The 21,858-nt window shown below is 46.7% G+C and overlaps 1 protein-coding gene across 7 annotated transcripts in view; it reads left to right on the forward strand.

Moving 5' to 3' along the window:
* MSI2 (musashi RNA binding protein 2) overlaps positions 1-6,527 on the forward strand; it is a 386,748-nt gene extending 380,221 nt beyond the window's left edge. For 4 of the 7 annotated variants that reach the window (XM_044390831.3, XM_048223858.2, XM_044390834.3 and 1 more), the window contains one exon: positions 1,376-6,527. In XM_044390831.3, coding sequence (XP_044246766.1) covers positions 1,376-1,417 — 42 coding nt within the window. In that variant the 3' untranslated portion in view covers positions 1,418-6,527. The remainder of the gene's footprint in view (positions 1-1,375) is intronic. The other 3 variants (XM_026517410.4, XM_026517411.4, XM_044390832.3) reach the window with 2 other exon arrangements.
* Positions 6,528-21,858: the final 15,331 nt, after the last annotated feature.

The raw sequence follows: 21,858 nt of genomic DNA on the forward strand, positions 1-21,858 counted from the left end.
TGCGGTTAATCGGATACTTCCCTCATAGAGGGGATCACTCGAGGCCCCCAGGTCAGCCAGGACTCTCTAGGGGGGGGCCCAGTTGGGGGACCAGATTGTGTTGAGCTCCACAAATCTCTCTTGGATTTCTCTAATTTGCTGCTAAGGAATCACCTCAACTAATGCAACCTGCCTCTCGTAACCGAATAAACCCCGTGTGTGAAGCCTCCCCACCCCCACCTCCACTCCCCTTCAGCACTGACCCAGCCACTGCTGGCCAGAGCCAGAGGCCACTAACAGTTTGAAGGAGAGCTACTCACTACTAATGAAGCTGGGTTTGGGGGCCCCGGGGAAGTAAGGTTCCTCTGAGAGCAGCATGGGCAGATCATCTCCCAGCACCCTGGGGATCGGAGGTGGCTCCAGCCCTTTGTGGAGTCAGATGGGGAGGGGATGGAGCAGCCACCAGGCACAGCAGATCCCCGCAAGGTCAGACGCCCAGGCTGCCCGGGTGGGCTAGGGCTTCCCTCCACAGCCGGCCCTCCTGGCCAGTATGGGAGCCGGGGGAGAGCAAGGCATCCAGCCCGTCCTCCTTATCCAGCTCTAGGACCCGGTTCCCACACAAGGATAACATAGCCCAGAGATTGGCGGTAACACCCCCCCGCACCCCCAAAATGGATGAAGTGAGTCGAACGAAACACACACTCGTCCATAAGCGAGGTTTCGTTCTCTGCATTCAGTGCCATCCGTCCGCAGAGGCGGCGCCGGGCTCACAGTCGATTCAGGGAGACGCGGCAAGTCTGCGCGACCCGGACCTGTTTTTATTTCCTATAACCAAAACTGGTTCTTTGCCGCGGTGGTTTTTCCTGACCTCCAGTCCTTGATAGGAAATAAAATATTTCTAGATTTTTTTTTAATTTGCATGTTCAGTTCTTGGCAGTCATTGACAGTATCTGATAAAGCAGTTTTTTAAACATTTGGCTTTGAAAACCAGAAGTTTAACCAGAAAAAAAACCCATCCCTCGTCAGTTTGCAATGCACCCATGTAGCTGCGTACCCAGCATGGCCACGTTCGCGGACCCCATTTCCTGCCGTTACCCCCAAGACTTCCACGGTGCCGTAGCAAATGAGCAAAAGAGCAAACCAGCGAATGGGTCGCAGAGCTGTCCACTCCCCCGCGTCAGGCGTGGCGAAGATGTCAGATTGCCCAAGCTGTGGTCCCAGTAAGCTGTTAGCCTGGCCATTTCCAGACGTACTCGGGAGCCCGGTGTAGTTGTACTTTGAAAGCGCTAGTTAAAAGTTGCAATAAACAGTACGTTTGCCTGACACATCTTCTCTCTCCTCCCGCTTCCCACCTCGTGTTCTCCTCTGGGCTTCCGTGACCTTCCGCGCCCTGCAGAGCATACCTGGATGTCCAGGCAAGACTGGGCGAAGTTTCTGAGTGGCCCTTTGTTTAGGTGATGTCATCAGACCTGGACCCCCACCAGCCTCACTCCCCACCCCAACCAGAGATGGCTCACTTTGGATCGAGGGTTGACTACATCTCATCATCTCACAAATCTGCTGTAATATAAGACAACAGCTTTTAAATGTGTACATAACCCATGATTTTTGGTTTTGTTTTGTTTTTCTTGATGGTTTCCCTTCCTCTTCTCTCTTCCCCCCCCTTCTCCTTTTAAATCTCTTTGAATCACATTTGGTAGTGATTTTGACTTAGTCCGGTAGTCATATAGCTTTAATATCTAGTTAAAAGCTAACCATAGTATAATTGTTATATTAAGGTATTATTTTTTTCTTAAAAAGATTTTTTTTGTTGTTGCTTGTTTTGACTCCGTTCTCACTTTTAAAGGATGCTGAGATGGTAATATTACTCTCAATGTTTTGGTACCAATTCTGAGACTGTATGGATTTTCTGGTGGAGCTGTAGCCTCGGAAGCAAAGTCGTGAAGTGTGGGGCGGGAGGTGGGCATAAACTTTCTCCTTTGCGTCGTGTAAGAAGTGAGATGTAGTAGGCTGACTAACAGACTCTATAGCTGTTCTTTTTTGTGACGTCTCTTTGTTAACCTAAGTATATCTATTTTCGGCAATAAGGTAAGGACGACCATGTTTCGAGTGTCCTCCTTTTCTATAAGTGCTTTTTTTCTGTTGAAAGAGGTGATATTATAAGGTTTTTTGAAATTGTGAATTCTAAAAAAAGAAGCGTTGTAAATACAATTCCATTAACTACATAGAAACTATTAAGAAAGAGAGAATCAAAAATATTTTTGTGAGGGAGTCGGTCTCAGGCAGTTCGATGCTCTGTGGAAGGAGGAGGGGAAGGCATGATAACCAAGTCAGTTCCCAGGCGGAAGGACACCCCCCCGACCCGCCGCTGCCAGGACGACCCCGGGAAAAGTGAGAACACTGTTTAGCTCCTTCTGTCTGTGTGATAGACCTAAGAACTGTATTAGTGTCATACCAGCATATTAACCTCTCGTCTGTGCACAGCTTCAAATGTTACCGTCTAGTTAGATTTTTATTTAAAATATGAAAAACTGCTTTTCCCAAGACGTTTTTTAAAACAAAGCTACAATTTTAATATTTAACATATTTAAAGTTTCAAAGCACACCTGTTTGGCTTGGGTGGGGAGGGGGTGGGGGGACATTCTTTTTCAGTCTTAATTTTTAAATATTTGATCATTTTCTATTGTCCAACCATTTCAGCACCTCCAAAGGTCCCTAGGACACTTTGCCTCTCTTTGCTCCCCTGCCCCCCACCGGCCCCCCCAGCTCCGGGGTGGGGGGGGGCCCCCTCGGGCCAGGGACAGATAAGCCTGCATTAATTAATAAAACCTTTTCTCCATTCACTTCCTATTTACAAATTAGGAGAGCAACCTTTCGGTTTATATATTTTTTTTAATACCTCAGTGCTGCAAGTATCACCAGAGAGGCTATGGAAGAATTTTTTTTTAATTTATTGTAGATGTAAACAGAATTTTAAAAATAAAAAAAAGTATAAACATCGCTGCACTGTGACTGGTGGGAAAAACACAGTTTCCTGTTTGCACATGTTTAACATTTGGCTGTTAGAATATATGGTCCTCGGTTGGGGAAAGATACTTATGATGAAGGATATTTTTTAATTTAACTTTTTTTTAATATTGGTAATAGGTCGGCAACAGCAACTATAGAAGTACAACTCAATAGATGGCATTAAAACATATTGTAGTGTGGATATATATTTTTTTCTTTTTTAAAATGTGATATTGACGTTTTATTAATATTTTTTAAATTGTTACGTTTATAAATTTGGTACTTAAGGCACAGCCAGTATGAGACACTGAATGCGACATTTATTATAAAGAGCTGCTGCACTCCTATTTTTATAAATTTTACTAACAAAGTAGGCTAATGTAGACATTCACAGACATGGTAGGGCAAAAGCATCTTCAAACAAAAGGCTCCAAAATGCTCACTCAGAAAGAAAGAAAAAAAGCCTTTTTCAATTCTAATTAAACAGCAAGGACATTTAAGGAAAAAAAAAAATCTTGTTTTTCCGATTTAATGTTAGGTTGTTTGGTGAGGGGTGTTTTGTTTTGTTTTGTTGCGTTTTGTTTTTTTCTTTCTTTCTTTTTTTTTATTTCCAAACAACCAAGTTAAGGAAAATGCTGGGCGCTTTTAAAATATCAAACCTTGTTCAAGTGATAAAATAACAAAACAGAAGTTTTATTAAAAAAAGAGAAAAAAGAAAAAAGACCATCAATTCCCAGAAATTCAGTGTCTAGACTAGGGAACTTGCTTACTCTTACGTCCACGTCGGCGATGTGCCGTGTAGCGCCTTCCTTTCTCCGCATTCCCCATCACCTCGTAGAAGACTCTTTGTTGATCACTGTCTGTTAATAATGTATAAAATGGCTATCTTGTAGGCGTACTGTCCTCGTACTAGTGTAGTGACTTTTTTTCTTCTCTTTCTTCTAGTACATATTGATAGGTATAACGTAATTAAGGTTTAAAAAAAATTTAGACATAGTTATTCAGATTTAGGACCAGTAAGGATAGAACTTTCTCTTATTTATGAAAAAAAAATTGCTAATAATTTTGGGGCAGTTTTTTCCTTTCGATTTCTTTTTTTTCAATTTCAACTTTTTATTTTATTTTTGCTGATCTGATGTGGTTTCAACTAACCCAAGGTCTCATGATGTTCAAATGCCGGCAGACTCTACGGCGTTTTGTAGATTCCCACCCCCCCCCCAACTGTGAAGGGGTGTGCCATACTACCTTAAATGCTAATGCTAGATATGCAAAACTGGATTTTTTTAATTTATTTTTTAAAAGAGGGAGGCATGGTATATTAAAATGATTTTACTAAGAGAAAAAAATATTTTTTTAAGAATGCTCAGAAGAAATTGATAATCTGTGTGAATATGTTTTAGATGTTTATAATACCTTTTGAAGAGACCCAGTAGCCCATAGCACAAATCTCGTGGAAATCTGATATGTTTTAATGTGGCTACCTAGGTTAAAGTTCACGTTAGTCCCCCCACTCATCTAGAAGTCCATTTCGAAAGATTTTTGTAAATTATTTTAGCACTGATGTTCAGCCTTGTCTTTGTTTCAGTTAAGCTCAATGGCGCACATGGGAACCACCTTCCGCCTTCCCTGGGGGAGAAACCCTCTTGGCTGATGGCTTTTCCCCGGAATCACGAAATAGCCACCGGGTGACTTTCTGGCTTCCAGATCCATCTGCCTGGGACCCCCGAACTCCTCTCCTCCCAAGCAGAGGGGAGTGAGTGGCATTAGCTCCCGGACCCATTCCTGGTTCTACCTGGACATGGAGCTTGACGGGGACGACCAAGCCTTTGGTCCCCTCCCCAGGAGCTTTCTCAGCCCTGGTTTGTGGCCTTCCTCACACCCATTGGGAAAACCAAGCAGCCTCGTGTTCTAACCCAGTCGCTCATTGGCTTGATTCAAACGAAGCCCTGACAGGCCTTTGCGTTTCTATCCTTCATAACCTTCATCCTAATTTGAACTCGTAGCTTGGACTTTAAGGTAGCATGGCTCTATTGCTGTCAATTTACTGTTTCACTGCACAGCAATTCACAGCCAGTGAATGTTACACACATCTTGCTAGACTAGTCTAAAAATCATTGGGTAATTGTTGGTTCTAATGACCTGAAAGGTGTTCAGTTTTTGTTTTCGGTTTTTTGTTTTTATTTTGGGGGGTTTTTTTGAGGGGGGGGTTCTTTTTCATTTGGGGATTTTGAAGAAAAAAAAAATTTTTTTTTTTTTGGTTCCAAATAGAAAAACAAACCCGATTTTCATCTTTAGTGCAAACGAGGGCTAGGGACTTAGCCACCACCACGCCACACTGCTTCATCCCGCCGTTCGCTCACTGCAGCATAATCAAGAAAAAGCAATATAGTTTACTACATTTTTATTGAAGGTCAGCCATGCTTTCTGTATTATATTGCATATGAAATTGTTTACAAAAGAAACACTAACTCATACTTCTCTTTATCGGTTGGGAGTGGCACGCAGGGACAGAGGGAGACTGTGGGAGAGGGGGGCGCGGGGCAGAATCTTCTTTCTTGAATGTGCTTCGCCAGCCGGGCTACCTTCCAAGGAAGACGAAAGCAGGGAGGGGGGCGGCGAGCAGAGGGACGGAGGCTGGCAAGCACATTGAAGAGAGACGCTGGCGGGCTCCTCTGCCCTCCCCCTCAGCAGAAAAGCAGCAGAATCCGCTCAGCCCGGTCCTGGGCACAGACACTACACAAGGAGACGCTGTACGTTAAGCAATACTTTCATACTGTAATATGTTTGTTTTCTTTCTTTCTTTCTTTTTTTAACCAAAAAAAGTAAGTAAACGAAAACAAAAATATCTATAAATAAAACCCACCCCTCTGGGGAAGCAACCTTAATTCAAACACTTGGCTATCAAATAATCAGAATGTATCGTCTCAGACGGGATTTCATTTCCGGGAGGCAGGGGCACGAGGGGGGGGAGGGGGTCTGAGAGACGAAAGTTCCCGAGCCTCCCTGGAGGGCTCTCGGCTACTGTATTCTGTACATACTGTACCATCCTGTGTGGAGTCTGTGCGTGTCCTCTTGCGTAGCGTGGGCTAGCCAATCTACCGTTCATGGTGTATCGTAAACTCGGAATTCCATATGTAATAAGATGCAAGTCTAAGCGTTTCATGTGGACATAAATGTATCTAAATAAAACTTTCCCTAGCACTGTGGCTGACCTCACCCTTACTTTTATACTTTAGTATGAAACTGATGACAACTTTGGTAGTGAGTATTTTTTTTATATATATACATATATATGTATCTATCTATATATATATCAAGCATCTTTCAGGTCTTTGTGTGTGGCTTTCTTAAAGCCCTGTTGTAAAAAATTACTATGTGGATGGCAGTCTCTCACATCACAGATGTGGAAAGTATAATTTTATATTTGTATTTTCAAATAAATAAGTTTGTGAAAGGTTTCCATCCTCTACTGTGGTCCAGAAATCAATGTGTTTGTCTGACAAAAAAAAAATAAAATACAATAAACTGTTTTGAACAGAGTTGTTTGGTGTTCTTTCCCTTGCAGAGGAGGGCTGGGGGGTGAGTAGCTGTTGTTTGGTTTGGGGGGGGGTGTCACCAAGCACACCTGCCTTCCCCCCGCCTCTCAGCACCAGTGTTGATCACAGCACCTCCAGTGGAGCAGCCCTTCCACTGTCCCCGGAGAGCTGGTGGAACATTTTTATGAAGCGACAAGAGCATTGCTGTATCAGAACAGGCTGAAGAAACCTCAGAACCCTTGGGTGGGCAGGGAGCAAACACCAAGGTCCCATGAGATCATGGGACCCAGATGGTAGATGTGCGTCAAAGGAGCTAAGTGGCTGTCCAGGTGGCTGGCCTCTGTTATCACCAGCCTGCAGGAGAAGATGTAGAACCAATTCCATGACCCTCGAGTAGGAGCCTGAAAGGGCATTTGGAAGCCCAGCCTTGGCCCTCAAGTTCAAAGTCTTGCTTAATAAAGAGAATTTTGTAAGATCACAAAATTAAAGGTGTAGAAAGAAATAGATCATCTGTGACACTTCCGCCTTCTATCAAATAGTTGAGAGAAAAGAATTGAGACACAGTTCACGGAGCGCAAGGTCTAAGACTTGGTGGTAGCAGTCAAAACATGGTCTGAACCAGAGGGATTCCTTGGGTGTTAAGCTCTGGAAATAGAGCCAGGCCTGCGAGTTTGTAAGGGATGAAGCTTCTTGTAACTGCTTCCTCGGAGCGTTAGGTGGAGCTCTGGTCCCCAGGGCATGGCCACCTTGGGCCCCTCCGCCAGTGTCCTGTCTCCTGCTTACTCCAGCTTTATCTTAGGGGCATTTCTGCTACACAAAGTTCCAAGAAGAGAAGACCAGAAGGTGTCCCTTTCAACCTGAGGCTGGAGACAAGAGAATTTGGTTCTAGGCCCACCTCTTAGGTCCACAGGCAAAGCATCAGCACTCTCCAATGTCTTGTCAATCCTGTTCGAGGACAAGAGAGTATAACCTCCGCCTTCCCCCAGAAATGAAAGACCAGTGAGCTCGGTTTGAGAAATCTTTTAGGAACTCTGAGAGGAGTAGGCCAGAGACATGAAAAAGCTCATCTTCATCCTCATCCTGATTGCTCAGCTCCAGCCCAGAAGCCCAGGGAGAGAGCAGGGAATGGGGGCATCAACGGGGGATGATGTGCTGAAGGTCTGGTGAGTCCCACTCGCGTCGTGTGACTGGCTACGTTTTATTGTTCAGGGAGGATAGGTAGTTTTCCCACGGTCCTAGGACTGCTCAGTGGCAGAACTGAGCTGTCATCTGCAAGACATCCTGCTGGGTTCAAGCCGGATGACACGCGTCAGCATCAGTGTTGAGTGTGCCGGGGTGGGGGTGGGGGAAAGCACTGGAACCTAAATGCCTAAATGCATCCAAAAAGAGGCAGAAAAATATCAATCTAGAGAAAACCAAACTTTCAAGGAGAAACACTAAAAATAAGCAGAAAACAAATCAGCAAAAACTAGGAAAAGAAGGCAAAACAACAATGTCAAGATAAACATAAGCATAAGTAAAGTAGGACGGAAGGAATGCCCGCAAGGTAATCCGTCACCATCTAAATACGAATGGACTGCGTTTTCTACCATCGCAAAACAGGTGTGTTTAGGAAAAAACCCAATTATCTGCTGTTATAGAAACAGTTAGATGATAAGGATGGCTGAAAATAAAGGGATGGCAAAGAGAAAATAAGCAAACACAAACAAAAAAGGGCAAGGTTTGAAATGTCAGTTGGCCAGACGGTGGAATTTAACATTAAAACACTCAATGGGATATTCCATAATGACAAAAAACACAAGAGGATACAGAGGTGATAAACCCTATGCCTCAATTACTGGGAGAACTGAACACTTAAATCAGAAACTATTAGAATTGCAAAGAGAACTTGATAAAAATTAAAATACAATTATAGAGACTTTAATGCACCCCTCTTGGAACTAGACATGTATAAGAGACAAAAATAAAGACAGAGGAATTGTATAATGCCATTAGTAAATGATCATCAGACTACAGAATCTTTAAATAGAGAACGTACATTGTTTTGTCATTTATCCATGGAATATATACAAAAACCCGCTGTGTAGCAAAATATTATTAACTGATAAGTATTAATCAAGTATTAATCATGTAATTATTAATGCTTAAATATTAGCTAAAATTAATATTAATTTAAACAAATAGCAACTTTGTGGTCCACATCCCATGATCATAATCCAATAAAAGTAAAGATAATTAAGATGTGGTTATAACCATTATAACTGCACAGAAATTGAGAGACCCAATTCTGTACATCCTTGGACCAAAGAAGAAAGTTAAAGAAAATGCAAATGGTCTAGAAAGCAACAAAAAGCACACATTACATCTGAACCTGTTACATACAGAAAAATTCAGTTTTAGATGCCTTCAATGGAAAAAAAATTATTTTTCAGTGAAGGAATTAATTATTCATCTTAAGGTAGTAAACAGCACCTAAAAAACTACAAAGTAGAAATTGGTAGAAGCTAAAAGCTGTAAAATAGAAAACAATAAGGGCACCTGGGTGGCTCAGTCAGTTAAGCGTCTGCCTTTGGCTCAGGTCGTGATCTCAGGGTCCTGGGATCGAGCCCTGCATCGGGCTCCCTGCTCAGTTGGGAGCTTGCTTCTGGAGCCTGCTTCTCCCTCTGCCCCTCCACCCAGCTCGTGCCCTCTCTCTTGCTCTACTCTCTCTCTCTCAAATAAATAAATAAAACCTTTTTTTAAGAAAAATTTTAAAAAATAGAAAACAATAAAGTAATTGACGGGATAAATGAATCCAAAAGCTGGATTTTTACAAAGACTAATAAGTCACGCTGAATAAAGAAGAAAGAGCAAAAATATTCAATCTGAGGAATAAGACACTAACTACAGATAACAATGAGAAAAGAACAGCAAAAGCAACAAATCTAGAAATTTAAAAGAAGCGGAAAATTTTCTAGCAAATACCAAAACTGATCAGAAGTAGAAGACCAGAATAAACTTATTACCACAACAGATATTGAAAGGGTAATTAAAGATCTACTATTGAAAAACGGACAGGGTACAAAAGGGTTTACAAATGAGTTTTATCTAACTGATTATTCCATTGCTATTTAAAGCATTCCAGATGATAGAAAAATATGGAAAGCTCCCCTGTTTTATAATGCTAGCATAGCTTTGATGTCAAAACCCAATACAGAAACAAGACAAAAATACATCAGCAGAATTTGCTCAGATGCAAAAATTCTATAATTCTACAACCGTAGCAAAGAGAATCCAGTCATATATCAAGAGTATAACATAATATGACCAAGCAGGATTTATTCCAGAAATGCAAGATATTCCAATATCTCAAAATCTATCAACATAATCTGTTAATATTACCAAACTAAAGGAGAAAAAGACCATGTGATCCTAACAGTAGATGCTTACAAAGTATTTGAAAATAGAGCAGCTATTCCCAATAAAACCACAGGAAGTTGAAACAGAAAGCAATTACATGCATCGTAATAAAGATTATCTACCAAACCCAATGGCAATTATCCTAAAGGGCAAAACACAAAACCTATTTCAATTAAAGTAAGAGATGGTGAGGGGTGCTGCTATTACTTAATATTTAATATTGTGTCAGAGGTTAAAGAAAGTAGTAAGATAATGAAATAATATAAACATTGAAAGGAAAAGACAAAGATAGAATTGTAGTCCTAGAAATTTCAAGAGATTCCAGTAAAACAAAATAAAACAAAACAGAAAACAAATACATAGGGGGGCTGGGTAGTGCAGTCAGATAAACGTCTGACTCTCGGTTTCAGCTCAGGTCGTGATCTCAGGGTCATGAGATCGAGCCCCACATTGGGCTCTGTGCTCAGCACGGAGTCTGCTTGAGATTCTCTCTCTCCCTCTTCCTCTGCCCCTTCCCCTGCTCTCTCTCTAAAATAAATCTTCAAAACAAAACCCCAAACACATAAAATTGCGACTGGAATTGATGTAAAATTTGATAAGGTGGTAGATGCAAGATAAATATCCAAATCAGTAGCCCTCCCCCTACTCAGTGATAAACAGTAATGATATTAGGAGAAAAATATTTAGGGATATACCTTATAAGTTTATGATCTATAATAAACAAACTATAAAATATTATCAAAGGCCATAAAATAAGATCTGAAAAATGGGAAGATCACATTCCTGAATGAAAAGATCTAATCATAAAATGTCAGTGTTCCCCCGCCCCAATTTTTTTTTTTTTTTTTTTTTTTTTTTTTTTTTGATGCAGGGGCACCAGGGTGGCTCAGTCAGTTGGGCGTCCAACGGGTAATTTCGGCTGAGGTCATGATTTTATGGGTCATGGGCTCGAGCCCCACGTGGGCTCCGTGCTCAGCAGAGAGCTTGCTTGGGCTTCTCTCTCTCCCTCTCCCTCTGCCCCTCCCCGCACTTGCACATTCGCCCTTTCTAAAATAAATACATAAATTTTTTAAAGTAAATAAATTAAAATTAAAATTAAATTAAAAAATTAATGAACTGGGGCACCTGGTTAAGTGTCCCCTCTTGGTTTCAGCTTGTGAGATCGAGCCCCACACTGGGCTCTCTGCTCAGGGTACAGTCTGCTTGAGATTCTCTCCTTCTCCCTCTGCCCCTCTCGCTTGTGCTCTCTCGCTCTCTCAAAGTAAATAAATAAATCTTTAAATAAATAAACTTCAAAAAAAGTCGAGTAGATCAGTGGAATAGAATAAATAATTTGAAATAAATCTTGATGTATATATAAGAATTAATACTGCATGATAAATGTGATGAGTAGTTTAATTCTATTGTAAAAGGACGGATTACTTAATATATGGTACTAATACAGCTGGCTTTTCAACTAGATTCAAATAAAAATTGACTTTCAACCTATATTCTTTATAAAAATAAATCCCGAACGGATTAAGGATTTAAATGTGTTTTTTTTTATTTTATTTTTTATTTGACAGAAAGAGACAGCCAGCGAGAGAGGGAACACAAGCACGGGGAGTGGGAGAGGAAGAAGCAGGCTCCCAGCAGAGGAGCCTGATGTGGGGCTCAATCCCATAACGCTGGGATCACACCTTGAGCTGAAGGCAGATGCTTAATGACTGAGCCACCCAGGCGCCCCAGGATTTAAATGTAAAACAATAAAATTCTTACAAGAAAATCTATACAATTCATACAATTCATGTACACTCTAGAAGCTTTTTTTAAAAGATTTTATTTATTTATTTGACAGAGAAAGAGAGCAAAAGTAGGCAGAGCGGCAGGCAGAGGGAGAAGCAGGCTCTCCACTGAGCAGGGAGCCCAACTCGGGGCTCGATCCCAGGACCCCGGGATCATGACCTGAGCCAAAGACAGACGCTTAACTGACTGAGCCACCCAGGCGCCCCTCTAGAAGCTTTTCTAGCTAAAACCAGAAACCCAGAAGCCATTAAAAAAAAATCTGACATTATAAACATATTTTAACCCAAAAAATATTTAAACTTTTCATATGGCAAAGAAATTTAAACTTAAGATAAACCAAAGACAGATTTGGCAGAAAAAAAATGTTTGTAATGCAGAGGACGAAGGTCATCCCCTATGCAGAGTTCTTATGAATTGAAAAGACAAAGGTAACCCAATAGATAAAGGGGTAAAAGACAGGAAGAGGTGACTTATGGCTGAGCCAACCCACATGGCTCAACATATGAAACATGAAAATGCGCTCAAAATCACAAAATAAGAAATGAAAATTAAGTCTGGCAGAAAACGAAAAGAGCTGTATTACCTGTTGCTCTGAGCCAAGAGCGGTCATCTATTTCTGCTAAAAGTGTGGTGTTTTGGTCCCTTGGGAAAGCTTGTTCAGCCATCGCTGCATCGTGAGGGACACTCCCCATCTTTTCCTGGTCAGGATCGCTGGAGACTGCCCGAGCGGAAGTGCATTGCCAGGAGTTTCCCACCTTCTCGCATCACCCTCTCCTTCAGAGGCTTGTGATCTATGACCACGAAATGACGAGGTATGATTTTCTGAATGTTTCGTGTTCTGCCTCCCTCACGCCTCAGGGGTCCCCGCACGTGCTAAGCCCTCTCTGCCCCGTTGTATATACAGCCTACAGTATTATAAAGACCCTCCCCCCAGGACTCTTATCATTTCCAGTTTGCCAATTTTTCTTTGACGGTCAGAATTGATTTCGGAGTAGCCAGACGACTGGTCATTTCCTCCACCCCCGGGAGATTAAATTGTCGGGCAAGTCAAAAGCAATCATCGGAATACATGCTTCTTCGAGGGCTCCCTCGTCTGCTGATGCCCTTCACCAACCCTCCGAAGGTGGTTGGGGGCCACGGAGCCCCTCTCGGGGAGGGGAAGAGGCTGGCGGCTGCACCCCGCCGCCTGGCTCTGCCGCCGCCCTCGCCACCCTCCCGCAGGTCTCTGGTTAATTGCTGTGACATATTTATGGGCACTCTCTGGGGAAAGAGCAGGCGAGCTGGCCCACAGCATCCCAGCTCGGCAATCATCGCTGATTAAAAACTAGTTACAAAGCAATGAAGATGGAATCCTGCATTAACCAAATGACCCTGTCCGCGGCCGAGCCCGGATGGATGGCCGTGATTATGACAGCATCACTTACAACGCCAGCAAACGGGGACGGCTGTTTGAATTTCCGGAGGATTTACGGGGTAGTGACAGCGTTTGGCTGGATGGGACTCGGGCTCTGCTTCCTGCCCTGACGTGCCTGCGTGTTTATGGGTTCCTGTGGACTCATGGCCTCGTCAGAGTGGCCTAACTCTGCTGAGCTTCTAGGAGGCTCTACGCTGAATCCTCTGACTTGTGTGAAGTTGCAATTTATCATGTTGCCGATTTTCAGAGAATCTGAATTAGCTCAGCTACACTTGATCTGAAACTACCCTGAATGTAATTTAATCTTTCTTTAATGATTCAGAAGGTGCTTTGAAGTCTTGCACTAATCAGAGTCATGGTTATGAATATCAGAACTTGATATGGAAGGAGTGTAAAAGTACCCATGGAAGAACTGGGTGGGGGGTTACGGAAAAGAGCACGTGTGGGCGTTTCTGTGAGAGCTGTGTGCGTGGGGCGGGGGGCACGTGAGCACAGGCGTGATAAGTCTGACGTGGGCTAAGGCTGTTGTCCTCACGTTCAGTGAATGACCCTGTGAAGAAGCCAGCCTTTCTCCGTGGCCCCCTCTGCTCCCACACCTTCCAAGGAGAACTTGGTCTTTGCCGGTCTGGGACTCAGTCGTGCAAATCTGCAGTGAGGGGGAGAACTGTCCTGCCCAGGATAAGGTCCAAGAGCCAAAGACAGGCTCCCCTGTAAAAGGTAAAAGAGACGTGAACAGATACGTAAGGTGAGCCCGGCAGGGGAAGACGGGATCTCGCAGGAGCTGGGTGGAGGAGAAAGTAGAGAATGTTCGCAGGCAGCTGCCATGATTGTGAAGCGTGTGTATGGGCGCACAAGTGTACGTGTGTGCATGTGTCTGTGCACAGTGTATATGTGTGAAGTGCAGATAACAGCTCCCTCGTTGGGTTGTTAAAAGACAAAGGAGCCCACCAAGCTCTTTCTGGTGAAAGAAAATTTAAATAGAATCACCATTTGGAGGGGCGCCTCGGTGACGCCATTGGTTGGATGTCCCAACTCCTGGTTTCGGCTCAGGTCGTGATCTTGGGCCCCGCATGGGGCTCCGGGCTCAGCACGGAGTCTGCTTGGGATTCCCTCTCCCTCTCCCTCTGCCCCTCCTGCTCGTGCTCTTTCTCTCTCTAAAATAAATAAATACAATCTAAAAAAAAAAAAATCACCATTAGGAATTTTTTGGAATACTTTAGGAAAGATATAAATTGCTTTTCAGTAACTTTTGGCTATAGATGCTTCCATGAATATACTCCCACGTGGAAACAGGGGCAAAGAGTCAGGAGCAAGAAAGCCTGGCTTTTTAAGTTTTTATAACAGTGCCATTGAGGACTAGAGACCCTCCTCCACGTCCCCCCAGAAGTGACGCCCAGCAGCAGGAAAGTCAGCTCGAGAACCACGGAGGCCATCACCTCTGCCCTCGCCCCTCACTAACCCTGGCACTAGAGGAAAACGAGGTGCTCGATGGTTGGGGCAGGCATAGGACAATGCGGGGAAGCCGGGCATCCAAACTGGGGACGGCCAGCCAGGCTTAGAGCTGTAACACACGCAATCAGTGTGGAGATCTGGAGATGACCAAGGGCTCCCTTACCAAAGGACCCAGGTCTGTGGAATGGCAGCAAAACCAATCGGCCATATTTTTGCCAGAGCCCAAATCCTACCCCTGCTCCCCACCCTTCCTGACCCCCACACCACCTGTCAATGGCCCATGTGTCTGAGGAGTTGAGCCCACGGTGCATACCAGACTGGGCTGCAGATTGGGGACCCGCCCCCTCCCCTCTCCCCCCATTGACGTTTCCCCTGGACTACCGCATTAGCCATCGATGTCCTCCCCAGCCCCAGCCAGCGGCCAGAGCGGGCGTGCTGCCCCACAAGCCTGACCGTCACTGTCCCTTAGACTTTTATTGGCCCTCCAGACCCACAAAGAGGTTCTCACTATGGGCATTTAGCAGACAGGGCCAGGGCTGTGGATGCTGTGACCTGTGGGGCAATCCTGCACAAGGATGACTTGTCCTGGGTCCCAGGAGGCCTGACAGGTCCCACAATACTCACGCAAGAAGAAACCAATCTATACGTATCTGGGCCTTTCGTCTAATTTTATTTGACAGTCAACTCAAAGTATTTTTTGCACGTTTTCAATATATCATAAGTCATGTGGGAGCATAACTACTACCATGTAATGGAAGAGAAAAGCATGCTCTGCTTCGTTCAGAACGGTACCGAGTTATTCACCAATTCAGAAAACTGAGTCATTGATGGCAATGGCCCTCGGTCAGTCTGCATCTACAATGTCACATTCACAGTGACTGCACACGTGGAAGCATTTGACCACTTCCTCATGCCCTCTAACACAGCCATTCCCAACTGCTGACATACTCAAATACATCGTGGTTTATTCTAAATCACTCACACTACCTTACTGCCTTATATTAGAGACCAAACATTTTACTGAAGTTTTTTGAAAGTACTTAAGTTCTATTATTTGTAGATTCTCTTTCAGGCTAATAAAGGGGGACATTACAACATGTTTTTATATAAAAGAGGGTTGGGTCTGATAGAGTTGAGAAACAGGCTACTACTCACACCTCCGAGGAAGGCTCCCAGACCCTTCTGGTGCAGCCCCTTCCTGCAGCTCCAGCCTCATCACCCACCGTCCCTCCAGCATGCGACCCTGGACTCCAGTTACTCGGACATAAGCAATGCCGCAGAAACACAGCGCAGGTCCGGCTCGCTGTCCCTGCAATTGATTGGACGCCCCACCCCCACACTGCCCAAAGCCACTGTACTCACCTCTTCTTACGCCTCACACGTAACACCCACTACAAAGGGCAGCCCGGCATCCACCCACCTGACTCGCTCCTCCTTGGGAGCTGTAGCTCGGCTGCCAGCGCTCCCGGGAAAGCAGACGGGGAGCGAGTAAATGACAGTGTTACTCCAGGAAGGTCTTGCAAGTGTGGTATGTATCACGTATATGACACAGTTCGGTACCTGAACTCAAATTGCCTTACAACAGGGGTGGAGCCAGAATGACACCCTCAGGCTGAGTCAGTGCCGGGGGGCTCAGGATAGAGGTGCCCCCCTTCCTTCGGCCCTGGGCTGCCTTCCACACCTGCCCACACCCACTCCCGGTGGCCCTCCAGGCTTGTCAGCTCGGTGCGGAAGCAGGCCACTATGTCCAAGGGTCCAATCTGCCAACTTTAACACGTTTACTAAAAATGTGCCTCCCTTCACTGTTTAGAGAGTTTTCAGAGACCTGTGTCAAATTAAACTATTTCATTAGCACTGAAGACGTCCGTGGGGTGGTCACCCACCGTGTTGCAACAATGGATGAAGCTGCTGGGCTGACATTGGGGGGGGGGGACAACTGGGGAAAGATAGTTCGGCTCAGCCTAGCAGTCCAGCTTGGCAAAGACCGGCAAATCCAGTGTAGACCGGGGAGTGGGAGTCGGGGCAGGGAGGCTGAGGCAGAGGGTGGGGAGAAGACGGTGGGAAGAGGAACCCAGCTCCCTGCAGCCCTGCTGAGCCTGCTAACCCTCCAAACAGGGTGAGAAAGCCATTGCTTGAACGCACCTGCTGGTTGCAGCCACCTGTCAGTTTCGTTTCAAACTTGCAACAAGGGAGCTCCTTCCACGAAGGTCAGTGGGAAGTTTCTTCTGTGGCGGGACCATTTGTAGCAGGACATCTAAGCCGCACTGTTAGCGCAGGTGCGTGAAAGAACGGACTCGGAAACTGAGCGGGTCGATCTAGCTTCTCCAAGGGGCTTTAGATCGCGTCATGCAGCACTGCCCTCAATGCTGCCGAGGACTAGGCGCGGACGACCTCCTGTCCCCGAGAGCCACAGCAAAGACCGCATCTAAAAGACAAGGTGCGTGTGTGAATGGGTAAATTCAGTGGATTTGCCGAAGTCGGTCATTCGAGGACTCGGTTATGGGGGTGTGACGTGAGGATGAGTTCCTGCAGGGCTCTCCTGAAGTACCGCCAACGAGGGGGTCAAGACCTCTCTTGAGGACTTCAAACGGTAAATGGGCAGAGAGACATGTCAGTTAGCCGTGAGAGCGGGGAAGGAAGAGGGTCTCGGGGCCGGAGGTCCTCTCCTGAGAAGAGGAAGGCTTAGTAAACTTGAAGTGTCGCAGCCACGGGCAGGGCACTGCAAGGCGGGAGTGGAGGCAGGGCTCGGAGCTCACGGATTTCGAGCATTCTCGTCCTACGCTCCCGTCTTCCTTAGCGAGAGACAGGGGCATCCACCTTTCTTACTGATGCAGCGGAACATTTGCTCCATCCAGCTCGCCTTGTTCTGACTGAAAACGTGCCACCGTATTGCATGGTGCACTGGGTGTTATACACAACTAATGAATCATCGAGCCTTACATTGGAAACCGGGGATGTACTGTATGGTGACTAACATAATATAATAAAAAATCATTAGAAAAAAAAAGAAAACGTGCCGAGCAACCTTCTTGTTATAATCTGGCCTCCCAGGTACTCCTAGATGACGTCAACGAGCTGCTCTCTAGAATCGTCCCTTCCTTGGTGCGCTCAGTGTGCAAGCAGAGACAGTTGCACTCCCAGGGTGCTGACGCAACCAAGCGTGGGCCCTGCGAGCGGACGAGAGGAAATTCCACAAGGCCGTGCACGCACGCTTGAGGGGCCTGCCTGCCTCCGCTCGGGGAAGCCCCCCGCTCACTCTCACGGAGTGCGGGACTCACTCCTACCCCTGCGTTTGTGTCCCCAGCACCTGGAACCCTGCAAGCCTGTGGTCCAAGGGAACACAAGCACAGTGCCGTGACTGGACAGGTGGGCCCTTTGGCCTTAGCTCCGGCCCGCCCCCCCTCGGGGCCTGCTGATGGCTTTCAGAATTGCTGTGACCTCCCCTTGGTTCTGCAGGTGGGGAGGATCTTCCGGTCCGTCCTCATCCATATCCTGCACCACAGGGGCTTCGGAACCAGCCACTCCTGGGTGGAGAGCCAGCGTTGTGACCTTGGGCAAGTCACTCCACCTCTCTGCACCCCCTCAGATGCTCCTTCTGTGAAATGGGAATCATGCTGACAATGATATTGGAGACAGGGTGGGCTTTTCTATAGCCCCACAGGTTTAGGGGTTGAGGAAGAAGGGGCAGGGGAAGGGAACCATTTTTCCGAATCTTGTACTGAATGGTGCGGAAACACAAATTCCTCCTGGCCCCCTGCACCCTCCCTTCCACCCCCACTCCCGATGCAGGACGCTTTGAGCTGTGCTCTTGCAAGAAAATCAAAAGTGCCCTTTATTTGCTTCCCTTCTCCCCCTCCTGCCTCCCAGGAGTCTCCAAGGTGAGCCAACTTGGCCCGACAGCTTTGGAGTTTGTCTTCTGTTCAAGGAGGGGACTGGCACCTCCATCTGGAGCATGGAGCAGACATGAGCTCTGCACAAAGAAGATCTGTCCCTGCAACCCTGCTCTCCCTCTCCCTCCCACCCGCGCAGCAGCTGGCTTCCAGGGGCATCAAATGACAGCCAGGCTCCGGGGGAACCGAGCTGGCGAGACCAATTCCGAGGAGTGATCCATAGTGACAGAGAAGCCTCCAGGTCTGGGAGCCCAGCGGGGGACCAGTTAACCCATAAAAGGACAGGCAGTCTAGCGGACAGTCAGCTCCTCAGCTCCAAAGGGCTCTGTCAAATGTCGCCTGATTCCTGCTCCTATTAATCTTCTGGAAGCTGCAAATGACCTTCTGTTGCTGTCTTTCTGTGCACGAGGTGGCTTCTGCCCTCTCAGGGCCGGCCTTGACCCTGCCACACCATGGCCTCCATTCTGGGCGCCTGCCCATGCCTCCCACTGAGCCCCTTGCCGTTTCCCGAAACATGCCACGCGGTGCCTGGTCTCTGTCCTGTGGCTCATGGGGCTTCTCCGCCTGCCGTATCCTTCCTGCACTGTCCTCGTCCACCTGCCGTTCTCAGCTCGCCCCACTCAGCTCTGGGTCACGGCCTCCAGGCAGGCCTCCCAGGAGGGAGGGATGAAGCGCCCCTCTCCTGGGCTCCCACAGCCCCTGGCCCTCTTGTGCGACAGCAGCGACCCCGCGGGGGCGGCCCTCCTCGCCCGTCTGAGCTCCGGGGCTCCTCTTGTCTCCTAGTCCGAAAGCTCAGGCTCCTGGACACTTTCGGCTTCCATTTAAACTCGATGGTGTAGTCGGCGCTCTACAAAGTCGTGTCGAGTTTAACTGAACTTGAAAGACGGTTCATTTTTTTCCCCCAAAACAAATCTTACCGGATTAAGGATTACACTGGAATTTATACATCGGTTAACATGCATATGCACTTTGCTTTCTTTTTTTTTTGGCAACAGCTCTGTTGAGATATAATTTATATACCATGCAGTTCACTCGAAGTCAGTTATTTTTTGTAACTTCACAGCCTTGTGCAGTTACCACCGTGCCCAATTTTAGAACGATTCTGCCTCGACTGATTTGTCTATTTGGACATTTCCTACAAATCGATTCATAGAATATATGGTCTTTGGTGTCTGGCTTCTTTCACTCAGCACAACGTTTTCAAGGTTCATCCACGTTGCAGCGTGAACTTTGATCCTTCTTATCAGCAGACGGTTTTCCACGGTGTGTTTACACATATGAGACATACACACTGTATGCTTACCCTTCATCTGTTGATGGGCATCTGGGTTATCTCCACTACGGGCTATTATGAACAGCTTGGTTTTTTTGAACACTGGAGATATTTTTAATTTTAAAATAATTTCAAACTTACAAAAGCAGTTTTGCAGTTTTGCAGTACAAGGAACTTCCTCTGTTTAACCGTTTGAGAATGCACGACACGACGTCCCAGCTCCACCAGCACCCCCCCGCTGTATATACGCACACAGACAGGACGGGAGCGTGTCTTTCCCACAACGGTGACACTCTCCTACGTAGTCACAATACAGCCCTCACAAGTAGGAGGCGAACATGGATTCAGTCCTACCAGACAAGCCAAGTTTCACCAGTGGCCCCAGTAACGCCTTTATTGCAAAAGCCGCAATCTAAGGTCATGCATTACATAGGATCGTGAGGTTCCATTCGTCCCCCTCAGTCCGGGACAGTTGCTCAGCCTCTCGCTGACTTCCGTGACCCTGACACTCGGGAACGTTATGGGCAAGTCATTTTGCGGAGTCCCCTCAATTTGAGTTTTCTGATGTTTCTCGGCGATTCGGTTCCGGCGATGCCTTGTAACAAGAGTACCACACTAAGGGGCGCTGTGTCCCCACTGCAGCCGACCAGGGGCTACGCCGTCTCTCTGTCCTCGTAGCAGTGATGCTACCTTTAGTCACTTGATTCAGTTGGGTCAGCCAGGTTATTCAACAGTAAATTTACTCGTTTTTCCCTGCAATTAGTCAATACTTTGGATGGAAACTAGTTTGAGACTACGTACATATCCACTTTTCATCAAGCTTCCGCTCCCTAAGCTTGGCGTCCAACGCCTCTTGGCTGAAGTCATTATGACTGTGAAGGTAGCCAAGTGGGGATTTTCAAATTCCACCTGCCCTTCCGTATTTCTTTCTTTTTTTTTTAAAGATTTTATTTGTTTATTTATTTATTTATTTATGAGAGAGAGAGAGAGAGAGGGAGAGAGAGCACAAGCAGGGAGAGTGGCAGAGGCAGAGGGAGAAGCAGACTCCCTGCTGAGCCGGGAGCCCCATGCGGGGCTCGATCCCAGGACCCTGAGATCACAACCTGAGCCAAAGGCAGACGCTTAACCAACGGAGCCACCCAGGCGCCCCTGTCTTTACTTATTTTTATCCTCAAAACTTCCCTGACTTGAGCTCCAGGGGCAGCCCTCAAGCTGGCCCTCTGCGTGTCTGTGGCACGGCCCCCACCGGTTTCTGAGCACTTTCTTATTTCCTGGCACAGGATATTCTCGGCTCACCTTCTACTGTCTCTGCCCCAGCCCGAGAATCACCCAGTTCTCCAGGGAGTTCTGGCTCCTCTGTCGTGGCGAAAGATACTGAGAAATCAAGATATGGGCACTAGGTCTGCTCGTTCCTATCAAGATAGGGCTTCGCTCAGGCCCTCCCAACAGACAGGGCTAAAGAACGCACGCGCACAGGTCCCCCAGGGTGCAGCGTGCTCACGTACATTCATGCCCACGTTCACAGCTGTACTTACAGCCATGTCTATCTAGAGATTGAAAAACACGAATTCACAAGAACAATCCAATCTAATACCACAGTTAATTCTCATCCCCCCTCTTCCATATCTGTAACTCCTTCTGGCAGCGAGCTACCTGGCTCCCATGATGACCCCCAACCTATTTCCCTATTGAAGAAAGCCACGTGTGGAACCAGCACCTTCGTGGATGCCCGCGTGGGCACCCTCCGTACCCCGCTTTCGCTTTACATCCCTCATGAGGCCACTGCTGTCCTCTGTCCACCCCACACAGATGCCCTCTTCAGCCCCGTCAGGCTCCGATACACTGTCCCCTGCCTCCTCCGCCAGGATGCCCCTTGTGCGTGCACACGCTCCCTCACCTTGATTGGGCCCTAACTCCCCGTGCAGGGCCATAGCGGCCACTCCCCCCCCGCCCCAGCCTCCGAAACCCCACCGCTCACCAGGGCAGACACTCCTTATCTGGACTCTAACCCCCTGTGCCGTGCCACAGAGACACTCTCCTCGCCCTGCTTGGGCTCCCACACCCCGCACTGGGCTGCTGCCTCCTGCCCCCTGCCCCAGGGACACTATTCTTACCTGCTCT

Source organism: Ursus arctos, unplaced genomic scaffold (assembly GCF_023065955.2).
Source record: "Ursus arctos isolate Adak ecotype North America unplaced genomic scaffold, UrsArc2.0 scaffold_24, whole genome shotgun sequence".
Classification (NCBI taxonomy): Eukaryota; Metazoa; Chordata; class Mammalia; order Carnivora; family Ursidae; genus Ursus; species Ursus arctos.